Genomic DNA, 27,071 nt, shown 5'->3' on the forward strand with positions numbered 1-27,071 from the left:
TTAGAAAAACTGATGCGTTTTAATCCCTTTTTCTTACAATAAAAGTCAATGGAAAAACTGCTCAAAACGGATGCACACAATTGCATCAGTTTTGTGCAAAAAAACGGATTGCAAAAACTTAGTGTAAACCCAGCCTAATTTTACTGGACACAATAGTGCAGACTACTGGCCTATTTTATATAGCAAAATAAAATAGAAAATAATAATAAAAATACATATATATATATATATATATATATATATATATATATATATATATATATATATATATATATACACACACACACACACATATGTATGTATATGTGTGTGTGTATTTTTTTGGAGGGGCGTGTAGAATGCATGCATAGTTAATCAGACCACCACTATTCAGAGTGCACTTCCTTTCCTTACGATGGAAAGCAGGGACCACAACATAAAGCTCTAGTCAAGATGTAAAAAAAAATAAAATAGCAAGGATTTATAAGGCTTACTAAATAGATGTTATTTGGATGCAAGCTTATACTGTATGATAAATCCCTGTTTTTACATCTGGATGGAAGCTATTCGTCATAGTTCAGCCTCACCAAGACATTTATACGTTTCTTATATCATCTGTATTGCAAGAGGCAAAGCAAGTTGCATTCTTATGGAAGTATCGGCATCGCTGGTATCAGCCTCCGCTGACAGATCTATCACGGATAGCGCGGATGTTGACTGCATCTGGACAGCATGTTATTACCTGTTGTGAGAATTATTACAGCGCCATATCATCAGTGTTTTCATATGAAGAATATAACTACCAGAATGACAGCTGCCAACGTCTATTGAACCTAATGCATATAATTCACAATGGAACCGGTGCTTTTTATAGATGGAAAAAAATAGATCTAAGAAACCTTAGACATCAAATCTCAAAATGCAAGAAAGCAAGGCGGTAACACAGAGGAACACCCACAAGAATGCAGCTTGTTTAATCTTCACAACCTTCCTATTACAGAGGGTGGAAAAAGGCAGGCATTAAAGTAAGCGAGTGCTCGACGGCCAATGACACCGAGGAGCATGCTTACCTGGAAGAGCTGCGGCAGGGATCGGACCGTGAGATAGAACCAGATGCCCAGCTTAAAAGGGAGCAAATCCCGCCACTGTGGTTTTTCAAAGTCCCTTTAAAAAAAGACAAAGAAAAAAAAATGTTTCAAGATCAAGGAAGGAAATTTTTAGCTGGTCTGTCTAATAGTAGAAATACCAGTAACTCCAGTATCCACATGCTAGAGAATCCTGAAGATAGGACTGAGATACTGAGCATGTGTGACCACTGCTACTGGACACAACACATCAACATTCTGTAATGGAGTCGCAAAAGCCCCAGGGGTGCATAAGTATGGAAAAGCTATATTTTGGACATAGAACTTTTCAATTAAAATTATTTAAACATGCTCCTGGTTTACCTGCTGTATCATAGGGAATTCATACGTTGCTTCAAAAAACTTTTGACGTCAGAGACCGCCGCTGGGAGAAGTGTATGCTAAGCACACCCTGCTCCGGCTGTCTCAATGTGCACATCATGTGATCAGTGGGGGGGGGGGGGGGGTCTCTTGAAACCCCCAGAAATCATAACTTTTGAAATGAAATTTTTTATTAATAGGGAGACTATCAGCAGCTCTAACCTGCTCATATGTACCTATTGTGCATGAGACGCCGGCGATGAATCTATGTCTCTTACCTTCATCCTCAGCGCCGATCATGTGCAGTTAGTCATTAACCGGTAAGACTGATTGGAGCACTGCCCCGCCCCCATAGCGCCAATCCAACCTGGGCCAGCCCGCCTCTTCGAATAATAATCAATGTAGCGGGCTAGCTAGGAGCAGGCAGTGCTCCTGTCTTACCGGACAGAGGAGTAAATGTACAGGAACAGCGCCAAGGATGAAGTTAAGAGACATACCTTTCTCCTCAGCGCCTCCAGCGCAATAGGGACATATCAGCAGGTTAGATTTGTCTAACCTGCTGATAGTTTCCCTTTAAGTGAAAGCTATGTTTTTGTTTTTCTTCAATATCTCTTACATACACATTGCGGCTGTCTACAGGTGAGTAGGTTAGATGGCACCTGTGTAGAATTTGCTTTTGGCGTACAAGTTGTATGTAGCAGGTAGTCATAGGGTCCAGGAGTGGCAATGTGGCACTGCGGGGGAATGGGGACTGGTAAGTATGGAATCTTTATTATGTTCACCACACGCCACTCCAGCACTGTAGTCCAATAAACGTGGCTGCAAAAGTGCATTTATATGTGGGTGTCTTCAATGAGACCATAATATTGTGGCTGCAATACAGTCCCACCCGTCTTTACAGGAAATGTGATAATCTTCCTTACAGCCATGACTATCTCTGTACACCCGTCCTATGGCTTCTGTCACTCCTGTCTGGTATTCTTATCACGTAGACTTCCATCATTTCCCTTTGAATGGTTTGACGGACATTGCACCCCAAATACATAAAAACCACTTAAGAGCCAAACGTTATCCCAGAACCCTCGTTCATTCGCAGACATGATTCGGGCCATCCGGCATTTGTTTATTAGTAGGACGTTCTAACCAAAAGTCTCAACAAGTCATTATAGAAAGGCCTTAAAATCAATACTGAAATAACTAGTTTGGAAAGCTGTACAAACAAGCCAATGTCTTAAAACAACATTAATGTCATCAGCGGTTCAGTGAAGCATTACAGGCTGATGTCACCAGAATAGAAAACAGGCAGGCCGGCCTCTGATCTCCTCTTTCCATTGATCCAGCGCCTGCCCCTGCTGGGTGAACTATTCAAAAATGCTTTAATTCTCTCTAAAAGTCAATAGGAAAAATGGTTTTATCTTTCCGGACACCGAATGCCATTACCCACCATGCTGTCCATCCGCCAACCATGGCTAGTACGTCACCAACTTTATGGGATGAGGCGGAGAACAAAGCAAAAATGTATCTGGTGGAAGCTTTCATCGTAAACATTCATTATCGTCCACTACAAAAGTATCTTGAAATCCATATCGGACAGCACCGGGGGTTACTACATACATTGATACATTTTGAAAGATTTAAAAGACAACAGCTCCATAGCGGTTTGCTATTGGTCTACTAGGCATTGCTCCAACCTAGCCAGAGCCCTGCTCCACACTGATGAGGGGCAACAACCAGAAACAGTTGTCGGTGGATGGCTACCTGGTTTTGGTATTTCCCTGGTCAAATCATTAGACTCGTGAGTGAGTAAGGAGTTACTTAATACAGTGGTTTTTAGTGGTCTCCGCACAGGAGCCATCCCTTTTTTAGGCCCTTCCCTGGAGGGAAATGTGGCTATTCCCGTGTTATAAGACTCGTAACTGAGGCTCTGCGGACCTTTTTTGCATATTTATGACTCCATAGCGACTTATGGTGCGTTCACACAAATAGATTTATCTGACAGATTTTTTTAAGCCAAAGCCAGGCACAGACTATAAACAGGGAGCAGGTCATAAAGAAAAAAATGAGATCTTTCCTCTTTCCAAATCCATTCCTGGCTTTGGCTTCCAAAATCTGTCAGATAAATCTCTCTGTGTAAACGCACCATAAGTCATGTGTTTTGGTGAAGGATATGCAAAGCAGCTCTGACCCTAGTTAGTTTTCACTGCGTTAAGAAGCCTTACACATTACTTGGGGTTTTGGCCAAGCCAGACAGCACTCCAGGAGAGATTACCGATTAGTGAATGGCAGATTAAAGGTTTTGGGGTTATTGCCCCTCATTGGCACAGAGCCAGGTGCTGGCAGGCTGTAGAGAGGGCCATCATTGTAGGTAATATTTCTCCTTGAGGAAAATGTCAGCCTAAAGATTAACACAACTGGAGCATGCTGAAGTAAAATTGTTTGGCATCCGATTGATGAAGAAGTTGGAGACAGTCCGGGAAAACAGATATAGCCATAGGCTGTATTCCTGGACTCCCTAGGGCTGCATTCAATTTCTTCAGCCACCAGTAATAAAATTCCCAACTATTGGACTGAAACATACTCAAGTTGTATTAATCTCTACCAAAGACGTGTGGAGACTTCTAGACCAGTGTTTCTCAATTCCAGTCCTCATGTGCCCCCAACAGGTCATGTTTTGAAGATTTTCTTAGTATTTCACCAGTGATATATTATCTCAGTTGTTCTTTGTATGGGATATCCTCAAATTATGACCTGTTGGGAGCACTAGAGAAACACTGTTCTAAGCCATTCATGCTACCTTGGGAATTATGGGAAGGATATGAAAAGCAGCTCTCTGACGCAAATTCTTGCCATTGTCACTACGCAGCATTTACGCATTTTGTTCCGGAACGGAGTACGAATCTCCGGCAGACTGTCTCAGTACAGATTTAAACAGCTTCCTTGGATACCTGCCCTTGGTTTTTCCTTTGTCATTACATTGACTTATAGGGCCCACTTAATATGGTGGTTTTGGTGGTTTCCCTACAGGAGCCACCCCTCGGCTGGGTCCTTCCCGGAGGGATATCTGGCTAGTCCTGTGTTTTGAGACTCTTAAATGAGGCAGGCTCCACTGGCTTTTTTTTTGCATAGACATATATCCCAGTAAGCAATGCACCTAGAATTGAGTGTTTTAGCCGGCTGACGACAGTTATCTTTGGCTGGTCTCCCTGAGATCAGTGATCTGTCACCCAGGACAGTAGAAATATTCCATGTAAAATTCAAGCTGCAATCCTTAGAATAAATAAGCATTGCTGTAATAATCAAACATGACGATACAGCCTGATTCTCCGCCAACAATGCTGGTTTGGAGGGGTGTCCTGATGACAGACACTTATGGCTCAGCTCTCCTTGAATAAGCAAGCAGAGTGGTGTACCAACACAGATTATCGATCAATACACCATTCTGCTTTAAAGTGAACAGAGCAAAGCTGATCACAGCTGAAGGGGCACAGCATTCAGCGCAGCAACTCGTCCCTTTATTTCAGCATTCAGACCCCCACAGATATAAATTTCTAAAATTTCCTAAGTTTAAGTTACTTCCTCTTTATTGTAAAGCTTAGAGAAAGAAACTTCAGACACAAAACCCAACAGAAGAGCTGCCATGTTTGATGTTATGAACCCGGGACCTTACCGGTCAGTTTTTTCTAGGAGATTTGATTTCACTTCTTCCACAGATTTTCCTCCAGCTTTCTTCTTCTTTTCTTTTTTCTTTTTGCTGAGAAGTTCATCCTTAAAAGAAATTATGAGATGTTAGAAGTTCCTCTCTGGTGCTGATCATTCATGTGTGCAAAGTGATGGGCTCTCATAGTCAGATGAACTATAATGGTGCAAAATTATATAAAATTTAATAACTGATGTTTAAAGGTAGCCTGTCACTGTCAGAGCCTACACAGCAATAAAATGTGCTCTACACTTCTATGATGCCCATGTGACTCTGCTCTGCAGATTGCCTTGTATCTGCTTTCCTCTATATTTACAGCCTGAGAGAGCTGCCCTCCTTGATTGCTCTCCCAACTCACCATATTCTGATCTACTGTGTGCAATTCTGTCCCCCTCCCTGCAACTATCTCTGATGCTAAGAGGAAGGATAGGGAGGGCAGAGAGACCTCAGATAGATTTTTCTCACACTTAAAGGGGAACCCAAATTAAAATTAAAAATATCAGCTGCAGGAGGAGGGCGCGGGAACATAAAGAAGGTTGACTTACCCAGCCCTTGCCCCCGCAGCACTACATCACAGGCTTACTGACTGCTGCTGAGCTCCAGTTTCTCCCTTGTTCTGGTGTTGTGACTCAACGTTAGGGGTCTGCAGCGATATCCTAACCCAATCACTGACTGGCGGGCATCTCCAACCAGGGTCCCAACATTGCAGAAGATCCAAGAGCCCGGCAGCCGGTGTGCATTAATGCAGTGCTATGGGGCACAGAACGGGCAAGCTACTTTATTACCTACCGCACCCCCCCTGCCTGCAGCCGATGTGTCATCTTAGCTGGTCTTCTCATTTAATAGTCATATTACACAGGGTCATTATTGGCTTAAAAGGCCCATATTACCCTGTGTGATAGGGCAGCCCTCGCCACACCATCACCTAGCCATGTAACTGTTTAAAGGCTGTTTAAAGGAGTGCTGATTTATGAAATCAATACAACTTGATTACCTAGCCATGTAATTGGGTCTGTAAACAAATGACTACACGAATCTACAAGATCAGCGCTCATTTGCAAATAAATAAATATACCATACATAGGTATCCACAGACATTAAAAGGGGATAATCCAGCAATAAATTATTTTTTCCAAATCAACTGGTGACAGAATCTTCAGTCTTCCAATACTTGTCAGCTGCTGTATGTCCTGCAAGAAGTAGTGTATCCTTTCCAGTCTGACAGAGTGCTCTCTGCTGCCATCTCTGTCCAGAAGAGTAAGTGCCCATAGAAAACCTCTCCTGCTCTGGAAAGTTTCTGTCACGGACAGAGATGGCAGAAGAGAACACTGTCAGACTGGAAAGAATACACCATTTCCTGCAGCACATACAGCAGCTTGAAGACTTGAGAATTCTGACTAGAAGTAATTTACAAATCTATATAACTTTCTGGTACCAGTTTGTTTGAAAAAATATATATATTTTCCCATTGCCGGTGTACCCATTTAGGCTTGGTTATATGTGACCTAGTGCTGTGAGTGATACAAAAGTTCTGACAAACTCCATGAAAACCTAAAAATGTATGTGTACCATTCTAGCTGTCTAGAAAACCAAGATCTATATGCTGCTGGTGGGAGGATCCTATACTAACAATACAGTGATGCTGGCTCACAGATTACCAACAATGGCTACAGATCCCCAGAGATTGGTCATCGGCAGGCTGTACATTTCACCAGCAGCAATTTTTCCAAGGAAGCCTTTTCTGATTTTCCAAGGAAGCCTTTTCTGACTGACGTGACAATTCAGATTACATGCCACCTACATAATACATGGGCACCTCCAGTCAGCTAAACGGGGGCTGAACCTATACAGTGGTCCAATGTTCTGGCTCATTCTGAGTTCTAAGTCAATGTAAAAGTTCAGTGATCTAAGACGTATGAACGGCTTATCGTATGATTCTAGTCCGGTTACACTCTTGTGACGGGTACCCTGGGTCCTCTTAGGCCTCATTCACATGTTCAGTGATTTTTCTGGGCCGCAAAACCTCCAGCTATTTTTTGTTTCCGTGATCCGTGGAAAATCATCCGTATTTGCATGTTTCAGTTTCCGTAAAACATAGTTTTGATCCGTGTTTTTTACGGACGTCAAGGATGTGACATACGTAAAAAATACGAATCCCATAGACTTCTATTAGTAATCTACAACACACTCACAATCCGCACTAGGACATGTCCTTTTTTACGCAAAGGATTACAGATTAAAATTAAAAACAGACTGAGAATAGCCCACTATAAATCAACATGCGCTAAGTTAAACTGTGATTACGGAACCGCAGTTAACAACTTTACGGGATGTGTGAATAAGAACTTGAGGTACTATTACATCAAGTGATTTTTGACGACTAACCATAAACAATCTCAAACGACCGATACGGCAAACGAACCAAAATCGTTCGCCCAATTACACGGAACGATGATAGTTACTTATAATCGTTCTTGCGAACGTTTTGTCGTCGCTATTGCGTAATTTCAGCTATATTTTTATCACAACGGATGATGTGTGAACGATTTGCAAACGATAAAAATAGGTCCGAATTCTATCAAGCGACCAATGATTTCTCGTTGATCGTTAAATCGTTGTCTGCTATTGCACGAAATGATTATTGTTTAAATCCCAACGATCTAACGATTTTCCTCAAACGATAATCGTCCCGTGTAATACGGTCCTTAGACTCCAGGTAAAACCATCGTTTTCTGCGAGAAAATGAATGCACTGTACGTCTCTTCCCATATTGTAAAAAAGCCACAAAATGAATGAAAAAAATTTCTTAAAAAAAAAAAAAAATTCAGGGATAAAAGGAACAAAAAGATCCTAGCGGTGTGCTCCAAGGAACCCCAGTACAAAAGGCACATAACAAAACATTTTTTCGGTGATAGATCCCCCTTAATGTAATAAAATGGAGAGACAGCTAGAAATAATGATTTCTTTTTAATTCCCATTTCCAATGAATACTCACCAGCTGCTTCTCCAGGTAGATGGACCAAACCACAGCATAATGGCCCACTGTGAAAATAATGAACAGGAGCAATGCTAGCTCGGCATTGCTCATCTTCCTCACCCGCCTGTAATAGAACACAGGCTGCCGCCAATCCGGGAGGCCATTAACCAGGATATCATCGTACCTACGAAAACAAAAACCATTGGCAGCTTTCAGTGCAGAGCCAGGGAACAAACATCAATAATGCCAGGAAAAAGGAGCGTGTTAATCACATCTAAATAGGAGGAAATGCTGTGAATTCTCACTGAACATTACGGCAAAATCTAATTTACTCATTTACGGAATTCAGGGAAAGTTCCAGTATTTATCCACAGTGTGCGCACGGCAGGGTGATGGGAACAAAGACTGCATGGGGCCCTCTGGTTTCCTATGTATCTGTATTATATAAGGTGTCACCGCACAGAACCATATGCTTTCCAATGTCAAATATGATAATGTAATTTTACTGTATACCATATATTTAAAAAATAAATACAAAATAAAAATTCAGCCCATACAGTTTTACAGAATTACAAATGCTTAGTTTTTTTGGCCACCATACAATATGCTAGTCATTGGTTGCGATGGTTCACTGAAGCTGTCAACCTGTTTGGGTTTGGCAACACTCTCCGAACCTAAAGACTAGCAGTTTGATTAACCGTAGCTGCCGAAGTTGGATGCAGCCATATGGCTGCCAGGAAATCATGGATACAACCTATGCCGCGGCAAATCAAATACTAAGCATCTGGGTTCGGAGAACGTTGTCAAACCCAAACAGTTTGACAGGTCCACTCAACACTACTACTGAGTTTTCTTGAGGTGGTCTTATTTTTCTACTCTGTGGATGCCCTGCCTGTAAGATTCCATACACCTGCTGGATTTGCCCAACAAGAACCAGCAGCAAAGCCAACCAGTATCCTGTTCAGTATTGATGAGGAACAATAAAATCCAAAACAGCCATCTAAAAATGTGCATCTCTGGCTTGGCCAATATAAAGTCATTGGCTGTATCCACGTTTTCCAGACAACCTTAGAGCTTTATCCAAGGTCAGCAGCCCCAGCTAATCAAATACCGAACGTTCGGGTTCGGATCGACTCAAACCCGAACCTGGTTCGCTCATCTCTAGTAACACACTGACTTATATCCTTCAGGTGCTAGAAAGTGTTTTCTTTCTTATGCAAGCTATGTTGTATTACTATGTAGAAACTATCCCTGGGGCTCATGTTTATAATCCCGTTTGCAGGTGAATTTTAATTTGTCATCTAGATTTTTATTCTACTACTATTTTTTTTTTCTAACATTATTATTGTGGCAGCCATATAGTTAGAGCCTTTGCTCCGTTAACAGCAGCTACATGGACATTGGAAACAATATTTTGGAATTCATTGACTTCTATAAAAGTTTTCTAGGCATGTTCTGTGACCTGTGCAAAGTTTACGGTAGGGGGGAGGAGGTGGAGCTGTGACTGTCATCTATTATGACTTGCCTGATCCCATCTTATCCATCTTGAAATATGGTGGAGTCTGTGCAAAGGTTTTTATTTTCTATAGAAGAGGAAGTTTTGGCCTATAGATAAGCCTAGAGGTCGGACTCAAAATTGCAAGAACCGAGCACTCTCGGGTTCATCCAAACTCTCAGCATTTCATAACCAATGGCTGAAGAAGTTGGATGCAGCCCTAAGGCTGCCTGGGAAACATGTATACAGCCTATTGCCATAGTCTGAATCCTTGTTTTCCAGGACTCCCCCTAGAACTGCATCAAACTTCGTCAGCCACCGGTAATCAAATACTGAGAGTTCGGAGGAACCAGAGTCTTCTTGGGGTTCGCCCACCTCTACTTTTTTTCTTTTTTAATATAAACTTAGTTTTCAATTTTTTTTTCAACCAATTTTTTAAATTTTACTTTTAAGAAAACCCTTCGCCATAACCCAGCTTATAAGGTTACGTATCTAAAGATCCGAGGTTACAATTTACAGGCTAAAAGCCTTTTAAATCTGTTTGGAGGTTCCGGTGTGGATACCAATTACGGCGGGTTCAGCGTACCTCTCCTATAGAACAGGCTCATGTTAGAGACACCACTGAGTTTTTACCTGTTATAGCGCGGCCCTTTAAAATGCGGAAGCGTTACCTTCCAAATGCTTTCAGACCTTAAGAACCCGGTGAGGAGCGTGAGTGCTGTAATTGCAGGAGGAAGCCTCCCAATTGTCAATGATTATTATAATCATTCTCATCTACGAAGGTGGAGAAAAAGCTGCTGTGTCATGGAAAGTAAATGCCAAGCTTCCCTGACCTACTCCAAACCCAGCACAAACCTAAGTGGGTTTCGTATAGTTTTTTATTCACACACATACACAATATGGATTATTCACTATGCAATAGTTTGTTCAGTTTGGTTTCAAATATTTAGCGTTTTCAGTATCTCCCAAATTTATGCCCTTTATTTAACATACACATGTCATGTTACGCTGATGCACAAGGTAGATACCTACAGAGGCATCTGTCATCCATAGGTTCCCATTGGCTACAATGTAAGTCCATACTTATTTCATTACACTGATTTATACTGGTCCGACAGAGGCCAAGAGGACACTTTTTTGCCCTCCATGAGGTTAATGTAAGTCTACAGATACATTCAGTGACCTTTCTATGCATTCATGTGATCAGGATGATGCTGAAGTGAATTATAATATCAGGCACAGCCCTCCTATTACTATACAGCCACATCATGTATAGCAGGGGTGTTAAACTCCGGCCCTCCAGCTGTTGCAAAACTACAATTTCCATCATGCCTGGACAGACAAAGCTTAAAGTGTCCCTGTTGTTATAACTTTTAAAACCCAAACCAACAGTAGATGTGATATAAAGCAAGTTTGCAACTTACATTCATTATTTATTTTTTTGTTATCATGGAGAAAACTGCACTTCCTGTTTTCTGCCTTTTTTTTTTTTTTCAAGAAACAGTTAACAGTTAGAAAACAGGAAGTCCTGTGTATCCCAGGCCATCTGAGCGCTCATAGAGAGAAGCCAGTCATGTGATTGATGACACATTGAGCAGTGACTCTCTGTACTGGCAGGAATTCCTGTGTTTAGTCTGTTTTTTCAACCAGCACAAGTCAGAAAATCTGCCTTCAGGAGACTGGACCTGGATTTCTGGTAAGTACAGCTTTGTTTTACAGCATGATAAAAAAAAAATAAAAAAAAATGAATGTATATTGCAAACTTGCTTTATTTCACATCTACTGTTGATTTAGAGCAGGGGTGGGGAACCTTTTCCATGTCGAGGGCCGGTCGGGGCTTAATAAAATCATTCGAGGGCCGCACTCAATGTTATACCGTGTGCGGCAGTTAGTAGCGTGGGTTTGCAGCACCCGAACAAGGCAAAGTATTGTTCCCCTAATGCCCCTGCTATTGTAGTTAACCCTCTGTGATGCCCCTTGTACCTGATTTGAATCCTTAGTGATGCCCCTGGTAGCCTAGTTAACCCCCCAGTCATGTCCCTGGTAGCCTAGTTAACTCCTCAGTCATGTCCCCGGTGGCCTAGTTAACCCCCCCCAGTCATGTCCCTGGTGGCCTAGTTAACTCCTCAGTCATGTCCCTGGTGGCCTAGTTAACTCCTCAGTCAAGTCCCTGGTGGCCTAGTTAACTCCTCAGTCATGTCCCTGGTGGCCTAGTTAACTCCTCAGTCATGTCCCTGGTAGCCTAGTTAACTCCTCAGTCATGTCCCTGGTGGCCTAGTTAACTCCTCAGTCATGTCCCTGGTAGCCTAGTTAACTCCTCAGTCATGTCCCTGGTGGCCTAGTTAACTCCTCAGTCATGTCCCTGGTGGCCTAGTTAACCCCCCCAGTCATGTCCCTGGTAGCCTAGTTAACCCCCAGTCATGTCCCTGGTAGCCTAGTTAACCCCCCAGTCATGTCCCTGGTGGCCTAGTTAACCCCCCAGTCATGTCCCTTGTGGCCTAGTTAACCCCCCAGTCATGTCCCTGGTGGCCGAGTTAACCCCCCAGTCATGTCCCTTGTGGCCTAGTTAACCCCCCAGTCATGTCCCTTGTGGCCTAGTTAACCCCCCAGTCATGTCCCTTGTGGCCTAGTTAACCCCCCAGTCATGTCCCTTGTGGCCTAGTTAACCCCCCAGTCATGTCCCTTGTGGCCTAGTTAACCCCCCAGTCATGTCCCTTGTGGCCTAGTTAACCCCCCAGTCATGTCCCTTGTGGCCTAGTTAACCCCCCAGTCATGTCCCTTGTGGCCTAGTTAACCCCCCAGTCATGTCCCTGGTAGCCTAGTTACCCCCCCCCCCCCAGTCATGTCCCTGGTGGCCTAGTTAACCCCCAGTGTCTGCCCCAAATGAAAAAAATAAACATCCCACTCACCTTTCCTCCGCTCCCACGCTGTCCAGGTCCTCTTCTCCCTCCTCTCTTCTGTGCCGGTCTTCTCCTGCAGGCGGCGCGCGATGAAATGACGTCATCGCGCGCGGCCCGCAGGAGTCAGAAGACGTGCGCCGCGCTGGTGAGGCAGGAGCCGGCATACAGCACATCTTCCTGTGTCTGTGCCAGCTCCTGCCTCACCAGCGCGGCGCACGTCACAGGAGGGCAGGAGACAGAAGATGTGCACCGCTCTGAGGGGAAGGAGCCGGCACTCACAGCATCCTCCTGGCAGCTGTCACAGACACAGGAGGATGCCGTGTGTGTCGGCTCCTTCTCCTCCAGAGCGGCGCATGTCACAGGGGAGCCGCGGGCCACATCCGGAGGTGTCAGGGGCCGGATGCGGCCCGCGGGCCGGAGGTTCCCCACCCCTGATTTAGAGTTTAAAAGTTTTAACGGCAGTGGCACTTTAGGCATGATGGGAGTTTTAGTTTTGTAACAGCTAGAGGGCCGGAGTTTGACAGCTCTGATGTAAACAGGATGTGACCCTGGCTGAAGCCTTGTGGTCCCTACAACCAGTTGGAATCAAGACCTCCACAAGTTTAAAATTGATGGCCTATCCTTAAGATATTAAAAGACCCCAATAAAACCTTTAAAGGGGTTTTCCAGACAAACTATTATTGGTCTGCAAAGGGAGCTGCACCGCATCACCACCATAAACAGCGTATCATGCCAAAGCTTCCAGCTCCTGAACACTACGTTTAGCACCGTGGCCGTACTGATCGGCAGAAGTGCTGAGTGTTGGCACCCCACCGATACACTATTGATAGCCAATCCTGTGGATAGGCCATCAATAGTTTTTGTGTGAAAAATCTCTTAGGGCATATGGACAGGGATTATTTTATTTTAATGGCACAACCTCTTTAGTAGACCAGAAAAAAAATAAATAGATTGATCAATACAAAAAAAAATAAATCCCAAAAATGAGGTACTTCCAGAATTTTCCAGGCATATTAGCTACTGGTTTCTGAGTGTCTGACAGTTTAAATTTGTTTTGAGTTTGTAATTAAAAATTGTTTTAAAAAGAAAAAAAAAAACTCATGCTGTCACTGGTCCATGCCCACTCAGCCTAAAGTTGGGGCAGGTCTCCAGATTGGCCAGTATCTGGCGGCATAGACAGATCCTGCAGAAAGACTGGGTAACCATAAGGCACTAGAACCGGGAATCGGGGATAGGCGGGTTTTTATTTTACCACTTCCTTGACATTAATCCAAAAGATATTAGGATACCAGATAACCATTTTAGGGATTAATTGAACGGCCATACAGATAGATTTTTTTTATTATTATATTATCATTATTATTATTATTTTTATTTTTTTTCCAGGAATAATCTTAAAAAAAAAAAAAAAAAAAAACACCATACTTACCTTTCTCACCCTCATGCTACCACTAGAATCACTCAGCTTTGGTCCCAAATGCTTGACATTTTATGTTGTTACATTATTGGGTTCCGAGATGGGACATCACAAGCCAGCAAAGTCAATCAGCGCCAATAGCGCTGTCCAGCATCAGCCACACATTGCCTTAGGGCCCTATTCCACCGGACGATTATCGTTCAGATTATCGTTAAATCGTTCGAATCTAAACGATAATCGTTCGGTTGAAATGCAGTTAACAATTAACGACCGAACGAGAAATCGTTGATCGCTTTATAAGACCTGGACCTATTTTTATCGTTGCTCGTTCGCAAATTGTTCGCATTGAATAAGACATTGTTCGGTCGTTCGCAGTAGATACGAACGCAATAGCGAAGAAATATGGAAGAAAAAACGATCGCAAATACGATCATAAGTAACGATTATCGTTCCATGGAAATGAGTGAACGTTTTCAGGTCTTTCACAATAGCGGTCGTTTGAGATCGTTAATCGTTAACGATTATGCGAACGATAATCGTCCAGTGGAATAGGGCCCTTACCCTGCTTGCAATGTAACTGTGCAGAAGGGACAATAGCTCAGTAATATCCCGGTGGCAGCATGGGTGCAAGAAAGGAGTGTGTTTTAATTTGGTTTAATTTTGGTTAGCCTAGAACAATAAATAGATGTGCATTATAAATTGATGATTTTTTTTTATTACCACTTTTTTAAAAAGAAAAAAAAAAAAAACTAAAAAGTGAGTACATCCTAAATACATTAAGCCAAGTTCAAATTGCTTAAATAAGGAAAAAAATAAAAAATAAAAAACACATTCTGTGCTAGGTAGTGCCTCATTTAACATTTTTTTTTTTTAAAGACATACAACCTGTTAACCTTAAATTCAGAGGCAGTCATTGGGGATTCTGATCACACTCTGCCAAGAATTAAAATCGGCTTTGAAAGGCCTAATTTGGAGCAACACATTGACCAAAATATTTTAATTAAAAATATTCCGAGTTAGTGGCAAGCCTAATTACAGGAATAGAAATAGGGCCTATATTGTCATGCAGGTCACTAGGACTCCGTAGTAGGTTTTTCTCAAGTAAATTGACCAATCCAGGAATAATAGCGCAGCTGCTAAACTGCCAGTCTTGACATGTAAATCAATTTAAAACCAACAAATGCAGTTGCTACTTCCATACTTATTATTAAATTGATACCTAGTGTTATTTGGAGAGAGCCAGAGAGGGAGGAGAGAGCAACAGAGAGCAAGGCAAGAGGAAGGGGGGGGGGGAAGAGAAAAAAAAATATATCGGATATTTATGAATTTCAATTCTAAATGTTTTTAGGGCAGACGAGAAAAATTAATTGCAGGTTGGCGAATAAATAAAAAAAAAAAGGGCAGAAAACAAACACAAGCACAAAAAAAGTTAATTTGCGAAGAGGTGGTTCAGGGTCAGCCACATCAGTCTGGGTTTTTAAAATTCATCCTGACCATGCGGGGGTTAATGCGGTATACATTTAATGCATTAGATGCTTAAGAGAGCACTTTACTCAACAATGTCTGCAAAAGTCTCGGAGGATTAATCCTTACAATCAATTCCCCATTGATTTTACTATCAATGAACATCATGGCTCGTACAACTGTCCATTTTAAAGGAAGATAGCTTCCATTAAAACCCACTTTTGGAATAGAGGGCTGGAAAAAAAAAAGCCTAGTAATGTACAAAATATGGTATGCTGGGTAAAAAAAAAAATCTACAAAAAGGACAATTTAATGTACCAGGGATGTAAAAAACAAAAAAAAAAAAACAAAAACAGTGTGGGTTGTTTATATTGTAAGTCCGCGCTCCCTGCAGTGTATCCTTCAGAGGACCTTAGCACTGCGAAGGTGCGATGTAAACCATATATAACCAACATGGATGAAAAAATTTCCATTACATAAAGGGGGAAAAAAATTCCTAACCCTAGGCCTAACCCCACTTTATAATGCTTCATATTCTTGCCTTTTAAACAATAAAAAATTCGAGTTATTGTTTTTGAGTCAATTTTTGTACTATACAGATGTTTTTGGTGGTAATTTAGGCTCACATGGAATGTTTTTAGAGTATTTTGTTGACCATTATATATCAATATAGGTGTCCAAAGGGCTTTCAACATGCGTTCTATTGATCACAATGTGAAATATTCAACATTGTTTACATAGAAAGACACATCCATTTTTCCCCGCTTGTTACCCATCCAAAGCTTTCATTTAAACCAATGTAAGGACTTAACCTACGTTTCTAACACTCATGCAAAAACGCACTGTACTGTATGCTTTAAGAATTGAAAAATGTTAGCGGAAAAAGAATAGCTTCTAAAATACACATGTAATACATATTTCATAAGGGTCACATTTTCTTATTCTATTCTGTGATGTGAGAAAACATCCTCGGTGTCATTGGGTCCTCAATTTTTCAAGTCAAAGAAGTCAATTGGGGGGGGGGGGGGGGGACAAAAAAATAGGGTATGTACGCACCCTGTCAAAAGGACGCCCTTTTTATCAGGCAGCCGTCATTTAAACAGGAAATAACGGCCATTATTTCATAACAGCCGTTATTTATATTTATATGGCGGGTGTTATAAAATAGCGGCTGCTATATGCCGTCATTTTGACAGTGTGTGAACATAGTCTCAGGGAGGAATGTTAAAAAAAAAAAAAAAAAAAAAAAAAACACACACAATCAAAAATACATACAGTATTTTTGGTCAGGAAGAAAAAAAAAAAAAACATTTTTCATTTGCCACTTGTGTGAAAAACACTGGTCTTATTTTCAAAAATACCTGGGTGATTTTGTTTAGCAGGGTTTTTTTTTCTTGCTCATTTTGCAGCAAAAGTATGGTGTGTCAAAAACTATTTTTTTTATCATTTTTGCCTGTTTCTGTGTTACGTTTGGTAAAAAAAAAAAAAAATTCCACAAAACTGCACAAAAAATTACCTTGCGTGCGCGATACCAGCCTAAAGCTGACACTAGCTGCAAGAACAAGACAACAAAAACACTTGTTTGCCTGATAAATCGAATAAATGCGTGATGGGAAATTGTCACAATACAAACGCCACAATACATTTATTTAAACTATTCAAAATCTGATTGGGGATAGTCACACCTGGCAGAATTTATTGGAGAAATTTATGTGACAAATTCGACCATGCATGGGGTTATTTGTGCAGGAAGCAGGTGGATTTCTTTAAGTTTCATTCAAAGAAATACGATAGTTGAAGAAAACCCAACTGTCAGGGAAGATCAAATAGAATTTTGTTGTTTTTTTTTTAATTAAAAAAAAAAAAACAGACACGGAACAAACGGTATTTTGTCTCCCACAGCAACCAATCACAGCTAAGCTTTCAAATATTAATGAGCCCTGGTGAAATGTAAGCTGAGCTGTGATTGTTTGCTATGGGCAACAAAGAACTTTATCGTAAGACAGCTTTTGCTTATTCTAGCGGCACCACCGACCTTCTAGTGATCTTGCATGAGACTATGTTCGGGCTACATGCTGCGAATCGGACACGTAATTTAGTACAAGATCTGCAGCAGAAATCTGAGGCTGGCACTCACATTTCAGCCATGGAGTGCAATTCGAGGTGCCACAAGGTGGATTAATTCCATTTAACTGGGCTAAACCACACAAACGGCATGCTCTTGTGGATTTCTGTTATATCGTAGAGAACATTTGATTATCTAATTTTAGGCCAATATGTGGAGTAAAAGAGCAAAGAAATACAAGACAGAAGAAGAAAAGCCTTGACTATGTTTAGAACCGTATAAACCTGTCCTCATTATAAAGATGGCGTTCACATAGACTATGAATTGCATTCTCCCCCCCCCCCCCCCTTCATTTACACAGGCAAGGCAGGATTCTTTGCATTGTTAAGAACATGTGGTGAAGAAGAAGAAGAAAAAAAAAAAAAAAAAGCAGCAGCCAGTGTGCACATTGAGTGTGAAGCAAGTGTAATGAGCCCTCGCTCCTGCACAGAGCTGGAATACGCTGCACCGCGCTACAGACGCTTTTCATAACACAAGAATGTAAAAGGACGCCTCCAGAACGTAGCCACTACATCCTAGCCGATGGGGGTGGTCAAAAACTCTAGCGCGACGTCATCAACTCTGCCAGATATCAGCCCCAAAGAGGGTTCACTTATCTCGGCAGTTAGAGAAGATCTAAACTTTTTGTTTTAAAAAAAAAATACTTTCAATATTTATTACTATTTTAGGGTAGCTTCACACGTACCGTATCGCAGATGATTTTCTAAATCAATGAATCTAAATTTTCTAAATGAATTAACACAGCATTAAATCCGCACTGTAAAATCCACTGTGGATCCGCAGTAAATTCATGCATTTACTCAAATCTGCTGTGGATCCACAGCAGACAATCAGCTGCGATGCGGTACGTGTGAAGCTAGCCTTTAAAATAGGAAAATTAACAGACCAAATAATGAAAACTTTAGTTTCAATGAATCTTCATGTAGTCAAGAAAAAAAACGTGGGGGGCACTCACCATATAATTCATAATTTTATTAAAGATCAGGGTTAAAACGCCATATCGGACCGACCAGTCGACGAGGAAGCCAGTACCTTAGGCCACGTGGCCTTTTAACCCTGATCTTGAAAATGTTACCCCCTCCCAACGATGTTTAGGGTCATTGCCCTGGTGGATGGTGAACCGTAGCTCAGCCTCCTCCTTCTGCACAGATCAAAGAGAACACCTAAAAATCGGAATTGAAGGTTGGGGACAACTGTCTGTGTGGACTTCTGGGGAAAGCAGTTCCCTATACTTGACCATCTTCAGCAGTCCCATAGACTGGGGCAGCAGTGCACACATGTGCCTGCCCCTCTATTTCAAAGGTGACTAAGGACCCCTTTACTGAGATCGCAGGGGGTTCCCAACACTTGCACTCATACACCTATGGCCTATCCCGCATCTCCTATCTGTGCATGTGTTCTAAGTCTTTAAGTGCACCCATCGTTATAACTTAAAATCTAAACCAAAAGTAGATTTTTTTTTTTAGTTATCATGGAGAACACAGCACTTCCTGTTTTCTGACTCTTTTAGGAAAAAAAAAGGGTCAGAAAACAGGAAGTCATGTGTATCCCAGGCCATGTGAGCGCTCACAGAGAGAAGGCAGTCATGTGACTGATGGACACATTGAGCCGTGACTCTCTGTACTGGCCGGAATTCCTGTGTTCAGTCTGTTTTTTTTCAACCAGTCAGAAAATCTGCCTTCAGGAGACTGGACCTGGATTTCTGGTAAGTTCGGCTTTGTTTTACAGCATAACAAAATAAAATGATTGTATATTGGAAAAGTTAAGATTTAGAGAGTTGTAACGACTGACACTTTAATGTTTAGAGCTTGAGGCAAATCATTCGGCAATTGAATATCGGTGGCTGAAATCGGATGCAGCTCTAGGAAGTCCTGAAAAACAAGGATATAGCCATAGGCCATAGGCTGTATCCATGTTTTCCCAGACTCCCTAGGGCTGCATGCAATTTCTTCAGCCACCGGTATTCAAATGCCGAACGATTGTGCTCTTCTCTATTAATGTTGAGACAAACCCTTTACCAGCTATCGGCCAACAACTTTCACCTCTATCTTCTCTATACATATGCTTGGTAAGAGGCAATAGGCCACTGACAGGAATGGCGGCTGATCTCCCTTGAGAACAAAAGGATTGGAAGTTCAATTCAACTTGACTGATCCTTCAAACCCAATACACAAGCAGTCGATTTGCCATGTGTATGGTCACCGATGACACAAAGCACACTAAACCAAAGAACAGCTCTGCTACATCAGCACTGCTTACCCAGTGTAACCACGTTCTAGCTCACTTTATTCAATGTCAACAAACAAAATCTTTTCCTTTCCAAGCTGATATTTTTTTTCAGATTTGCCTCAACTTGCAGACTGTATCTTATTACATCTGAGCCACCAGCTGCCATCTGTAGGCTTAATAATATCTATCGGATATTACAATAGGTGGAACGTGTGACAAGGAGTGACACTGCGGCAGCACACACTATGTATTTCTTATATACAACTCTCTGTGGCTGGAGTTTATCAGATATGTAGAATAGAGGGACAAGTTATTAACCGTAATATAAGGTGGTTGTCACTTCATGCTCACTACAATTCTCATCATTCCCGAATGGCCACAACTGGAATCTGGTGAAATTCAACTTGGTGTATTCTTCTGCTCTCTCACATGATCTGTCAGGGTACGACTCGGGAGGCCCCAGTATACACATTGGACAGTCAGCCAGTGCATTTGGAGGGATTTATTGCTAATATGTATGGGGGACTTAAAGCGCATGTACAAGTTGGAATAGTGAATTTTTCCCCCTCCCATTAACTAGTTGGCGCTAGCACAGAGATCCTAGTGGTGTGGTCCGCTTTTCAGAACACTGCCTGGTTACAGCAATCACCGAAGGCGAGCCTGGTATCCCCAGCGTAACAATATCCCCTCCCCTCAATAACATGGCCACACTTTATTCTAACAGAGGTGCGTCGCCCAGGGCATGGGATAACATTACACTGGGGTCGCCAATCGGGGAACCGGGAGGCATCTTGAAAAATGGGATCTCCACGCCGGTAAGGCCCCCAGATAAGGCCGCATTCACCCGTTCTGTTTTCTGCACGGAACTCGGAATGCATGTAACAGATCTCCCCCCCCCCCCCGCCCCGGGCAGCATCTGTAATTAGATGCTGGGAGCGGGGGGAACTATATGCATTCCACGTCCATGTTCCGTGCAGAACACGGAACATGTGAATGCGGCCTAAAAGATAAATAAAAATTTTAAAAAATTACTACTCCAAATGGTACATTTACTTTACAAAATTAAAAGAAATCTATTAGCAGTTTAGGGCATCCTGACCTGTTGATAAAGAGGGGCCTTTACACAAAACCACATGGTACGTTTATAGCGGCTCTTTTAGCATTTTTTTAATATCTGTTTAGACTGCAATGCTACAATTTTTGAGCAAAATGAGGCTTGCACAGAATATTTTTTTTTTCAACATTAGAAGAGTGTTCTACACCCTAGACTGTATATGTACATAGGCCAGCACAGTCAACAATGCCTTGGGTTTAAAGGGACATCAAAGGGAGGTTATCAATCTATGTGGAACTCACACTAGACAGAGGGCTGAGCTACAGTACCATATACATTTATACCCTGATTGTGGACCCCCCACCACCACATTGATGATAGCTTTTATACGTTATCCTTAGAATAGGCCAACACATACACAGATATAAGATATACATATAAATCCATGCATGTTGAGTGTTTGTGGGGAAGATGGGACTGAGGGAGCCAAGGGCTTGTCTTTACCCAGCAACCCAGACGAGCCGTAATTTTTCAGAGCCACAGCACCCATAATAAATGGGGCCAGAGACAGCTCTGTATAATGTGGAGTTGCCAGGGTATATTATTACAGCCTAGCTCCCATTCTCTTCAATGGGAACTGAGCTGCAATAACCCAGCACAGCCACTACACTGCTCACAGCGCTGTTTGCTTCTAGTTACACTTAATGTGTATTTAAGACAGCCCATAGATCCGATGCCGACGGTGTATCCCAAAGGGCAGGCCATCAATCAAAAAGACCCTAGATTTAGCTATACACAAAGGCATGTCCATCTATGACATAAATATACAGTGGTGCCTTGGATTACGAGCATAATTCGTTCCAGGACAGAGCTTGTAATCCAAATCCACTCTTAAACCAAAGCAAATTTTCCCATAAGAAATTATAGAAATGCAGACAATTGGTTCCACCCCCCCAAAATAATGATTTATTATTCTGAACAACATGTAAAACTAATGAAACAAACATTCAGAAACAGCAGAATCTGTGATATTATAAGTTACTGTACAGTAATGGAGAGGATGGGAAACACAAGGACTGAGAGAGACTGCAGGGAGCATGAAGGAATGAGCAGGGCAGATGTGGGCACATACATGCAGCGCTCTCTGTCCCGGGAGAGAGGGGTTACAGCTATGGAGAGATTACCCCCACAGTCCTGTCCCCTGATGCAAGCCCCAGCCTGAAGTGGATCTGCTATGATTTGGAAGGTGAAGGAGACTTCCTGGGTCAGAGTACAGGGCTGTAGACCTCGCTATACAGACCATGTCCCTCCCCCACTCACGCTCCCACCCAGTACAGGGAGCTCTTAAACCAAAGCAATGCTCTTAAACCAAGTCATAATTTTGAAGAACTGTGAGCCCTTAAACCAAAACGCTCTTAAACTAAGTTACTCTTAACCCCTTAACGACATTGGGCGTATATTTACGCCCTGATGCCGGTAAGGACGTTCAGAACGGGGCCGCGCGGCGACCCCGCTCTGAACTCGGGCGGTCCCGGGTGCCGCTTGTAGCCGGGGACCGTAGGTATTAGCGGGCACGGTCCGATCGCCGTGCCCGCTAATACAGTAATCAGATGCAGCTGTCAAACATGACAGCTGCATCCGATTACCGGATTCAGCTGTTCCCTGGTGTCTAGTGGCGGAGATCGCTCCCCCGGGATGTTAACCCGGAGGAGCGATCTCCGTTTCTGAAGCCGGCCGGGGACCGCTCCAAGATGGCGCCGTCCCCGACTCGGCACTCGTTTACTTCCGGCTGCAGCCGGGGCTTCTAGTATAAGTGTTAAAGTAAAAAAAAAAAAAGTGTTGTTAATAGTAAAAAGCCCCCTCCCCTAATAAAAGTCTGAATCACCCCCCTTTTCCCAGGTTATAAAAAAAAATAAATAAATAAATAAACAAACAAACATGTTTGCCATCGCCGCCTGCGTAATCGCCCGAACTATTAATCATGTTCCTGATCTCGCACGGTAAATGGCGTCAGCGCAAAAAAATCCCAAAGTGCAAAATTGCGCATTTTTGGTCGCATCAAATCCAGAAAAATTGTAATAAAAAGCTATCAAAAAGTCATATATGCGCAATCAAGGTACCGATAGAAAGAACACATCATGGCGCAAAAAATGACACCTCACACAGCCCCATAGACCAAAGGATAAAAGCGCTATAAGCCTGGGAATGGAGCGATTTTAAGTGACGTATATTTGTTGACAATGGTTTAAATTTTTTACAGGCCATCAGATACAATATAAGTTATACCTGTTACATATAGTTTTAATTGTAACGACTTGAGGAACATATATAACAAGTCAGTTTTACCCCAGGGCAAATGGCGTAAAAACACATTTCCCCCAAATAAACAAAATGCTTTTTTTTTTCAATTTCACCACACTTTGAATTTTTTTCTGGTTTCGCAGTATACTTTATGCAAAAATTCAGCCTGTCATTGCAAAGTACAATTAGTGACGCAAAAAATAAGGACTCATGTGGGTTTCTAGGTGGAAAAATGCAAGTGCTATGACCTTTTAAGCACAAGGAGGAAAAAACTAAAACGCAAAAATCGAAATTGGCTCTGTCCTTAAGGGGTTAAACCAAGGTACCACTGTATATTTATACGTACACAATTATATCCTTATTCCTCATGTCTATGCAAATATTTATATATTTTTTTACAATATACTGTTTCCCAGCTTAGGCCCCATTCACACGTCCGTGTCAGTTTTTACTGTCAGGAAATCCTGATCAGGAGACCTCAAATGTCATCAGGAAAGTATCAGGATTTTCTGACAGTAATGCGTTTTTACCATCAGGAAACCATCAGGAAAAACCTTTAGGATTTCCTGATCAGAAGATAAAAATCGGAGGTGTAGTTCTGCAAACTGGATGGTCACCGCTTGCAGAACTACAACTCCCATAATGCCAGGCTGACAGGTCATGATGGGAGTTGTACTTCTGCAGCCTGTGGCCATCCAGGTTGCAGAAGTACAACTCCCATCATGACCTCTCAGCAGGACACGGTGGGAGCTTTACTTCTGGGGGGGGGGCTGATCTCACCTGTCTTGGCTCCTGGTCTTCTGTTCTGGAACCGGGGGGCAGAGGATGGTGGGTGAGTGAGGGCCCCACAAATCTGAGGTCCGGGCAGGAGGGGGTTCTGCCGGCAGAGGGGTCCGGGTGGGGGCCGCTAATCTCTGTGCCTCCAATCTCCTCCAGCCGGACAAGCGCCTCCGGGCTGCTGCTGGGCGAGGGATCCAGGCCGCTAATCTGAGGTCCGGGAGGGAAGGGGAAGCTGGGCGAGGGGTCCAGGTGGGGGGCGCTAACCTGCGGTCCGGAGGGGGGTTGCCGCTGGGTAAGGGGTCCAGACGCGGCACCAGGAAGCCGGAGTCGGGGGAGCAGACGGGGACGACAGCAGCTGAACACCAGCCCGTCACCAGCGCGGCACGAGGAAGCAGGGAGGTGAGTTATGCGGGTGGTGGGGGTGCGCAGGTAATCCGGAATCGCGGGCACTTTCCTGATGTACATCAGGAAAGTGCCCGTGATTCCGGCACTCCCATAGACTTCTATGGGGGCGTCCGGACCGGAATTCGGGACAAAAATAGGACGTCCTATTTTTTCCGGATCTATTTTCCGGAACGGAAACCCTTCCGGAAAAATCCGGAAGGTTGTCCGTGACCAATTAGTCTATGGGTCCGGAAATCCTGATAGGAAATCCGGATGGTTTTTCCGGACGTGTGCAGGGGGCCTTACAGAACACCCATTTTATGAAGTTTTCAATAGGAAAAAAAAAAGAAAAGGAAAAAAAAAAAGAAAGTAATTTGCAGTCTCAAGTACAGTAAGGTGTTGATATCAGGAATTCACAAGACAATGTTAACACTCCCAGTGCCAAATGGACCAGAAACGCAGTGTATACCTAGGTGCTATGAGCTGTACCAATAAAATGCACGCTCAATTTCCCTTTCTATTATTCCTGACAGGTTTCATTAGCTGCGCTAAAAAGAAATCTGCTTTTTTGCATTTGGAATCTCTGCATGTGCGAACGCTCTGTTGGGATGTTGTACCTTGTGTCGGTGCCAATGGCAGACAGACTATTAGATTACAAACGCCAATGTAAGAAACCAGTTGCGGAACAAAACATAAATCATACAATAGTAACTGTTAGTTTGGCCGACCTTGTTTACCTGAGCAAGTGGTAATGTAACTGGTTTAATAAAAAAAAAAAAATGTATGATAAAATTATTGTGTGTTTTTACTTAAATATATTTAATAACATAATTAAAAGTAATATATTAATTTTACTCTATGCAAAATTAATAATGCTCAATAACCCAAGGGGGGGAAAAAAAATTGTACAACGCATATATAGGGTCGTTCTGTATCTTTCCTTAGCTATAATACAGTATGACAAGTTATTCAGCTCTGACAAAGACTTACATCCCATAAGATTTGACTACAACCTGCCACTTTCTATATACACCGCACCGGCTTCATCTCCCAAAACCATTTCTGCAATAGAAAGCCTATTCTCCTCCTCGTGAAAAGGTTAAACGCCAAAGCCGTAGCAGAAATCGCGCCGATATTTATATATTTATTTTATCTCAATTACCAAAATGGCCCAAAAGATTAAGTGTTTATGGGGGATTACTGCTCGCCTCCAGCAAAATCGAGGCACCAGGCCAAAAAAAGAGAGAAAGTGCTGTATAATAAACCAATAAAGGGCGGCTGAAGTTGTGTGCTTAGGAGAAAAAAAAAAAAAAAAGGTGGACGTAAGAGATGGGTTGGAGCTCAGAACACACCTTCTAATACACGTTATTCCCTGGACTCTTGAGAATTGTGTAACTGATAGGATATGTTCACACACCGTTTTTTAAAGCGAAAAAACGTCCGGCTTTCTAACATAAAGGACGTTATTTGATAAGGATGTCCGTAAACTTTAAAAACAGTGTGCGAACATAGTGCTATATTGTCAACCCCCATCGATTATAACATAGGAACGTTGCATGAGTAAATTACATATAGCCCAAAGCATAAAAACTTTTTACAGTGTGAACACGTGCTACAGATTATTATATTAGCCTACGAGGTGTAATTTATGCTACTAAGTAATGTAAACTAGTCAATGAAGCCATGAACTGGAACTCTTAGTACTCAAAGGACTTTCCATACAATTATGGTGGGAGCTACGATGACTACTTTTGATACCATTAAATCACATTAGGGTTTCTATACGCCCGTGTAGAATGATGGATTGCACTTTATAGGGTTGAAAAATGTCAATGTGCTCGGCCTAGAACGTGCATAGTAACATGGACTGGACCAGCGCGGAGATACAGATCTGCTGGCTTGGCAGGGTTTAAAGCAGGCACTTTAGCTCGTTCTCCCTTTTGGGTTGTACGGTGGTTTGGTGCCAGGCGTCATGGCCAAAAAGTGTGTCTAATGAAGTGTCTGAGATGGTAAATAAGAAAATTAATGTTAGCAAACAGCTGATATAAATGCAGAGCTGAGAGTCTATGAAGGATTTGGTTTGTTGCCCATGCATGTGTGCCTGTAGCAATGTACCGAGCCGGAATCTCATGCCTATGGCAAATGTAAACGCTGGCTGCCAAAAGGAAGTGTGCACAGGTATCCATCGATGTGTCACTACCTAGTAACAGCACTGTGGAATCATCAAAAAAAAATCTGGTAGGCCATGATCACACATGGCTGTTTGGCAGCTCATTTCTATCTTTTAGGGGGTGAGGAATTAAGGTTATAAAAAAAAATAAAAACAAAAAAAAAAGCCAGCATTACCTTCAAATGCAATAAAACGCCAAATAAATACATTGTGTCACTAAATATTTATGGTGAGTGGTTCAACATATAAAATGACATGGAAAAACTACAATTTAAACAGGTCAAACAAAAAAAAAAGTCATTTACAGTTTACTAGCAAAAAGCCTTACAAACACGTATACAATCAAAATCTAAGAAGCAATATAAAGAGTCATTAAAAATCAAATTACAAAAACATTACAAAATAATCATCAAATTACAAAAACACAATCCTGCTGCCTGTAACTGAAGGATCAAGAAGATGCAATACAAAAAAAAAGGTATAGTAAGCACAACAATATCTAAAGAAACCCATAGTAATCAAAGTATTTGTCAATTCTGCATGGATTAATATGAACAAATTATATTGTAGTCAAAAAGGATGTGGGACCTTACCTTGCTCGTCGTTCTTCATCTTTTAATACTTCATAGATTGCCACCAACTACAACAATACAA

The 27,071-nt window shown here is 42.2% G+C and overlaps 1 protein-coding gene across 1 annotated transcript in view; it reads right to left on the reverse strand.

Annotated features, from left to right (window-relative positions):
• The window catches only part of DNAJC1 (DnaJ heat shock protein family (Hsp40) member C1), a 93,993-nt gene that overhangs the window by 46,456 nt on the left and 20,466 nt on the right, over positions 1 to 27,071 (reverse strand). The window contains exons 3-6 of the mRNA XM_069960528.1: positions 27,011 to 27,057; positions 8,117 to 8,282; positions 5,092 to 5,189; positions 1,050 to 1,143 (exon numbers count right to left, since the gene is read on the reverse strand). Coding sequence (XP_069816629.1) covers positions 1,050 to 1,143; positions 5,092 to 5,189; positions 8,117 to 8,282; positions 27,011 to 27,057 — 405 coding nt within the window. The remainder of the gene's footprint in view (positions 1 to 1,049; positions 1,144 to 5,091; positions 5,190 to 8,116; positions 8,283 to 27,010; positions 27,058 to 27,071) is intronic.

The sequence above is a fragment of the Dendropsophus ebraccatus genome, chromosome 2 (genome assembly GCF_027789765.1).
Source record: "Dendropsophus ebraccatus isolate aDenEbr1 chromosome 2, aDenEbr1.pat, whole genome shotgun sequence".
In the NCBI taxonomy this organism is placed as follows: domain Eukaryota; kingdom Metazoa; phylum Chordata; class Amphibia; order Anura; family Hylidae; genus Dendropsophus; species Dendropsophus ebraccatus.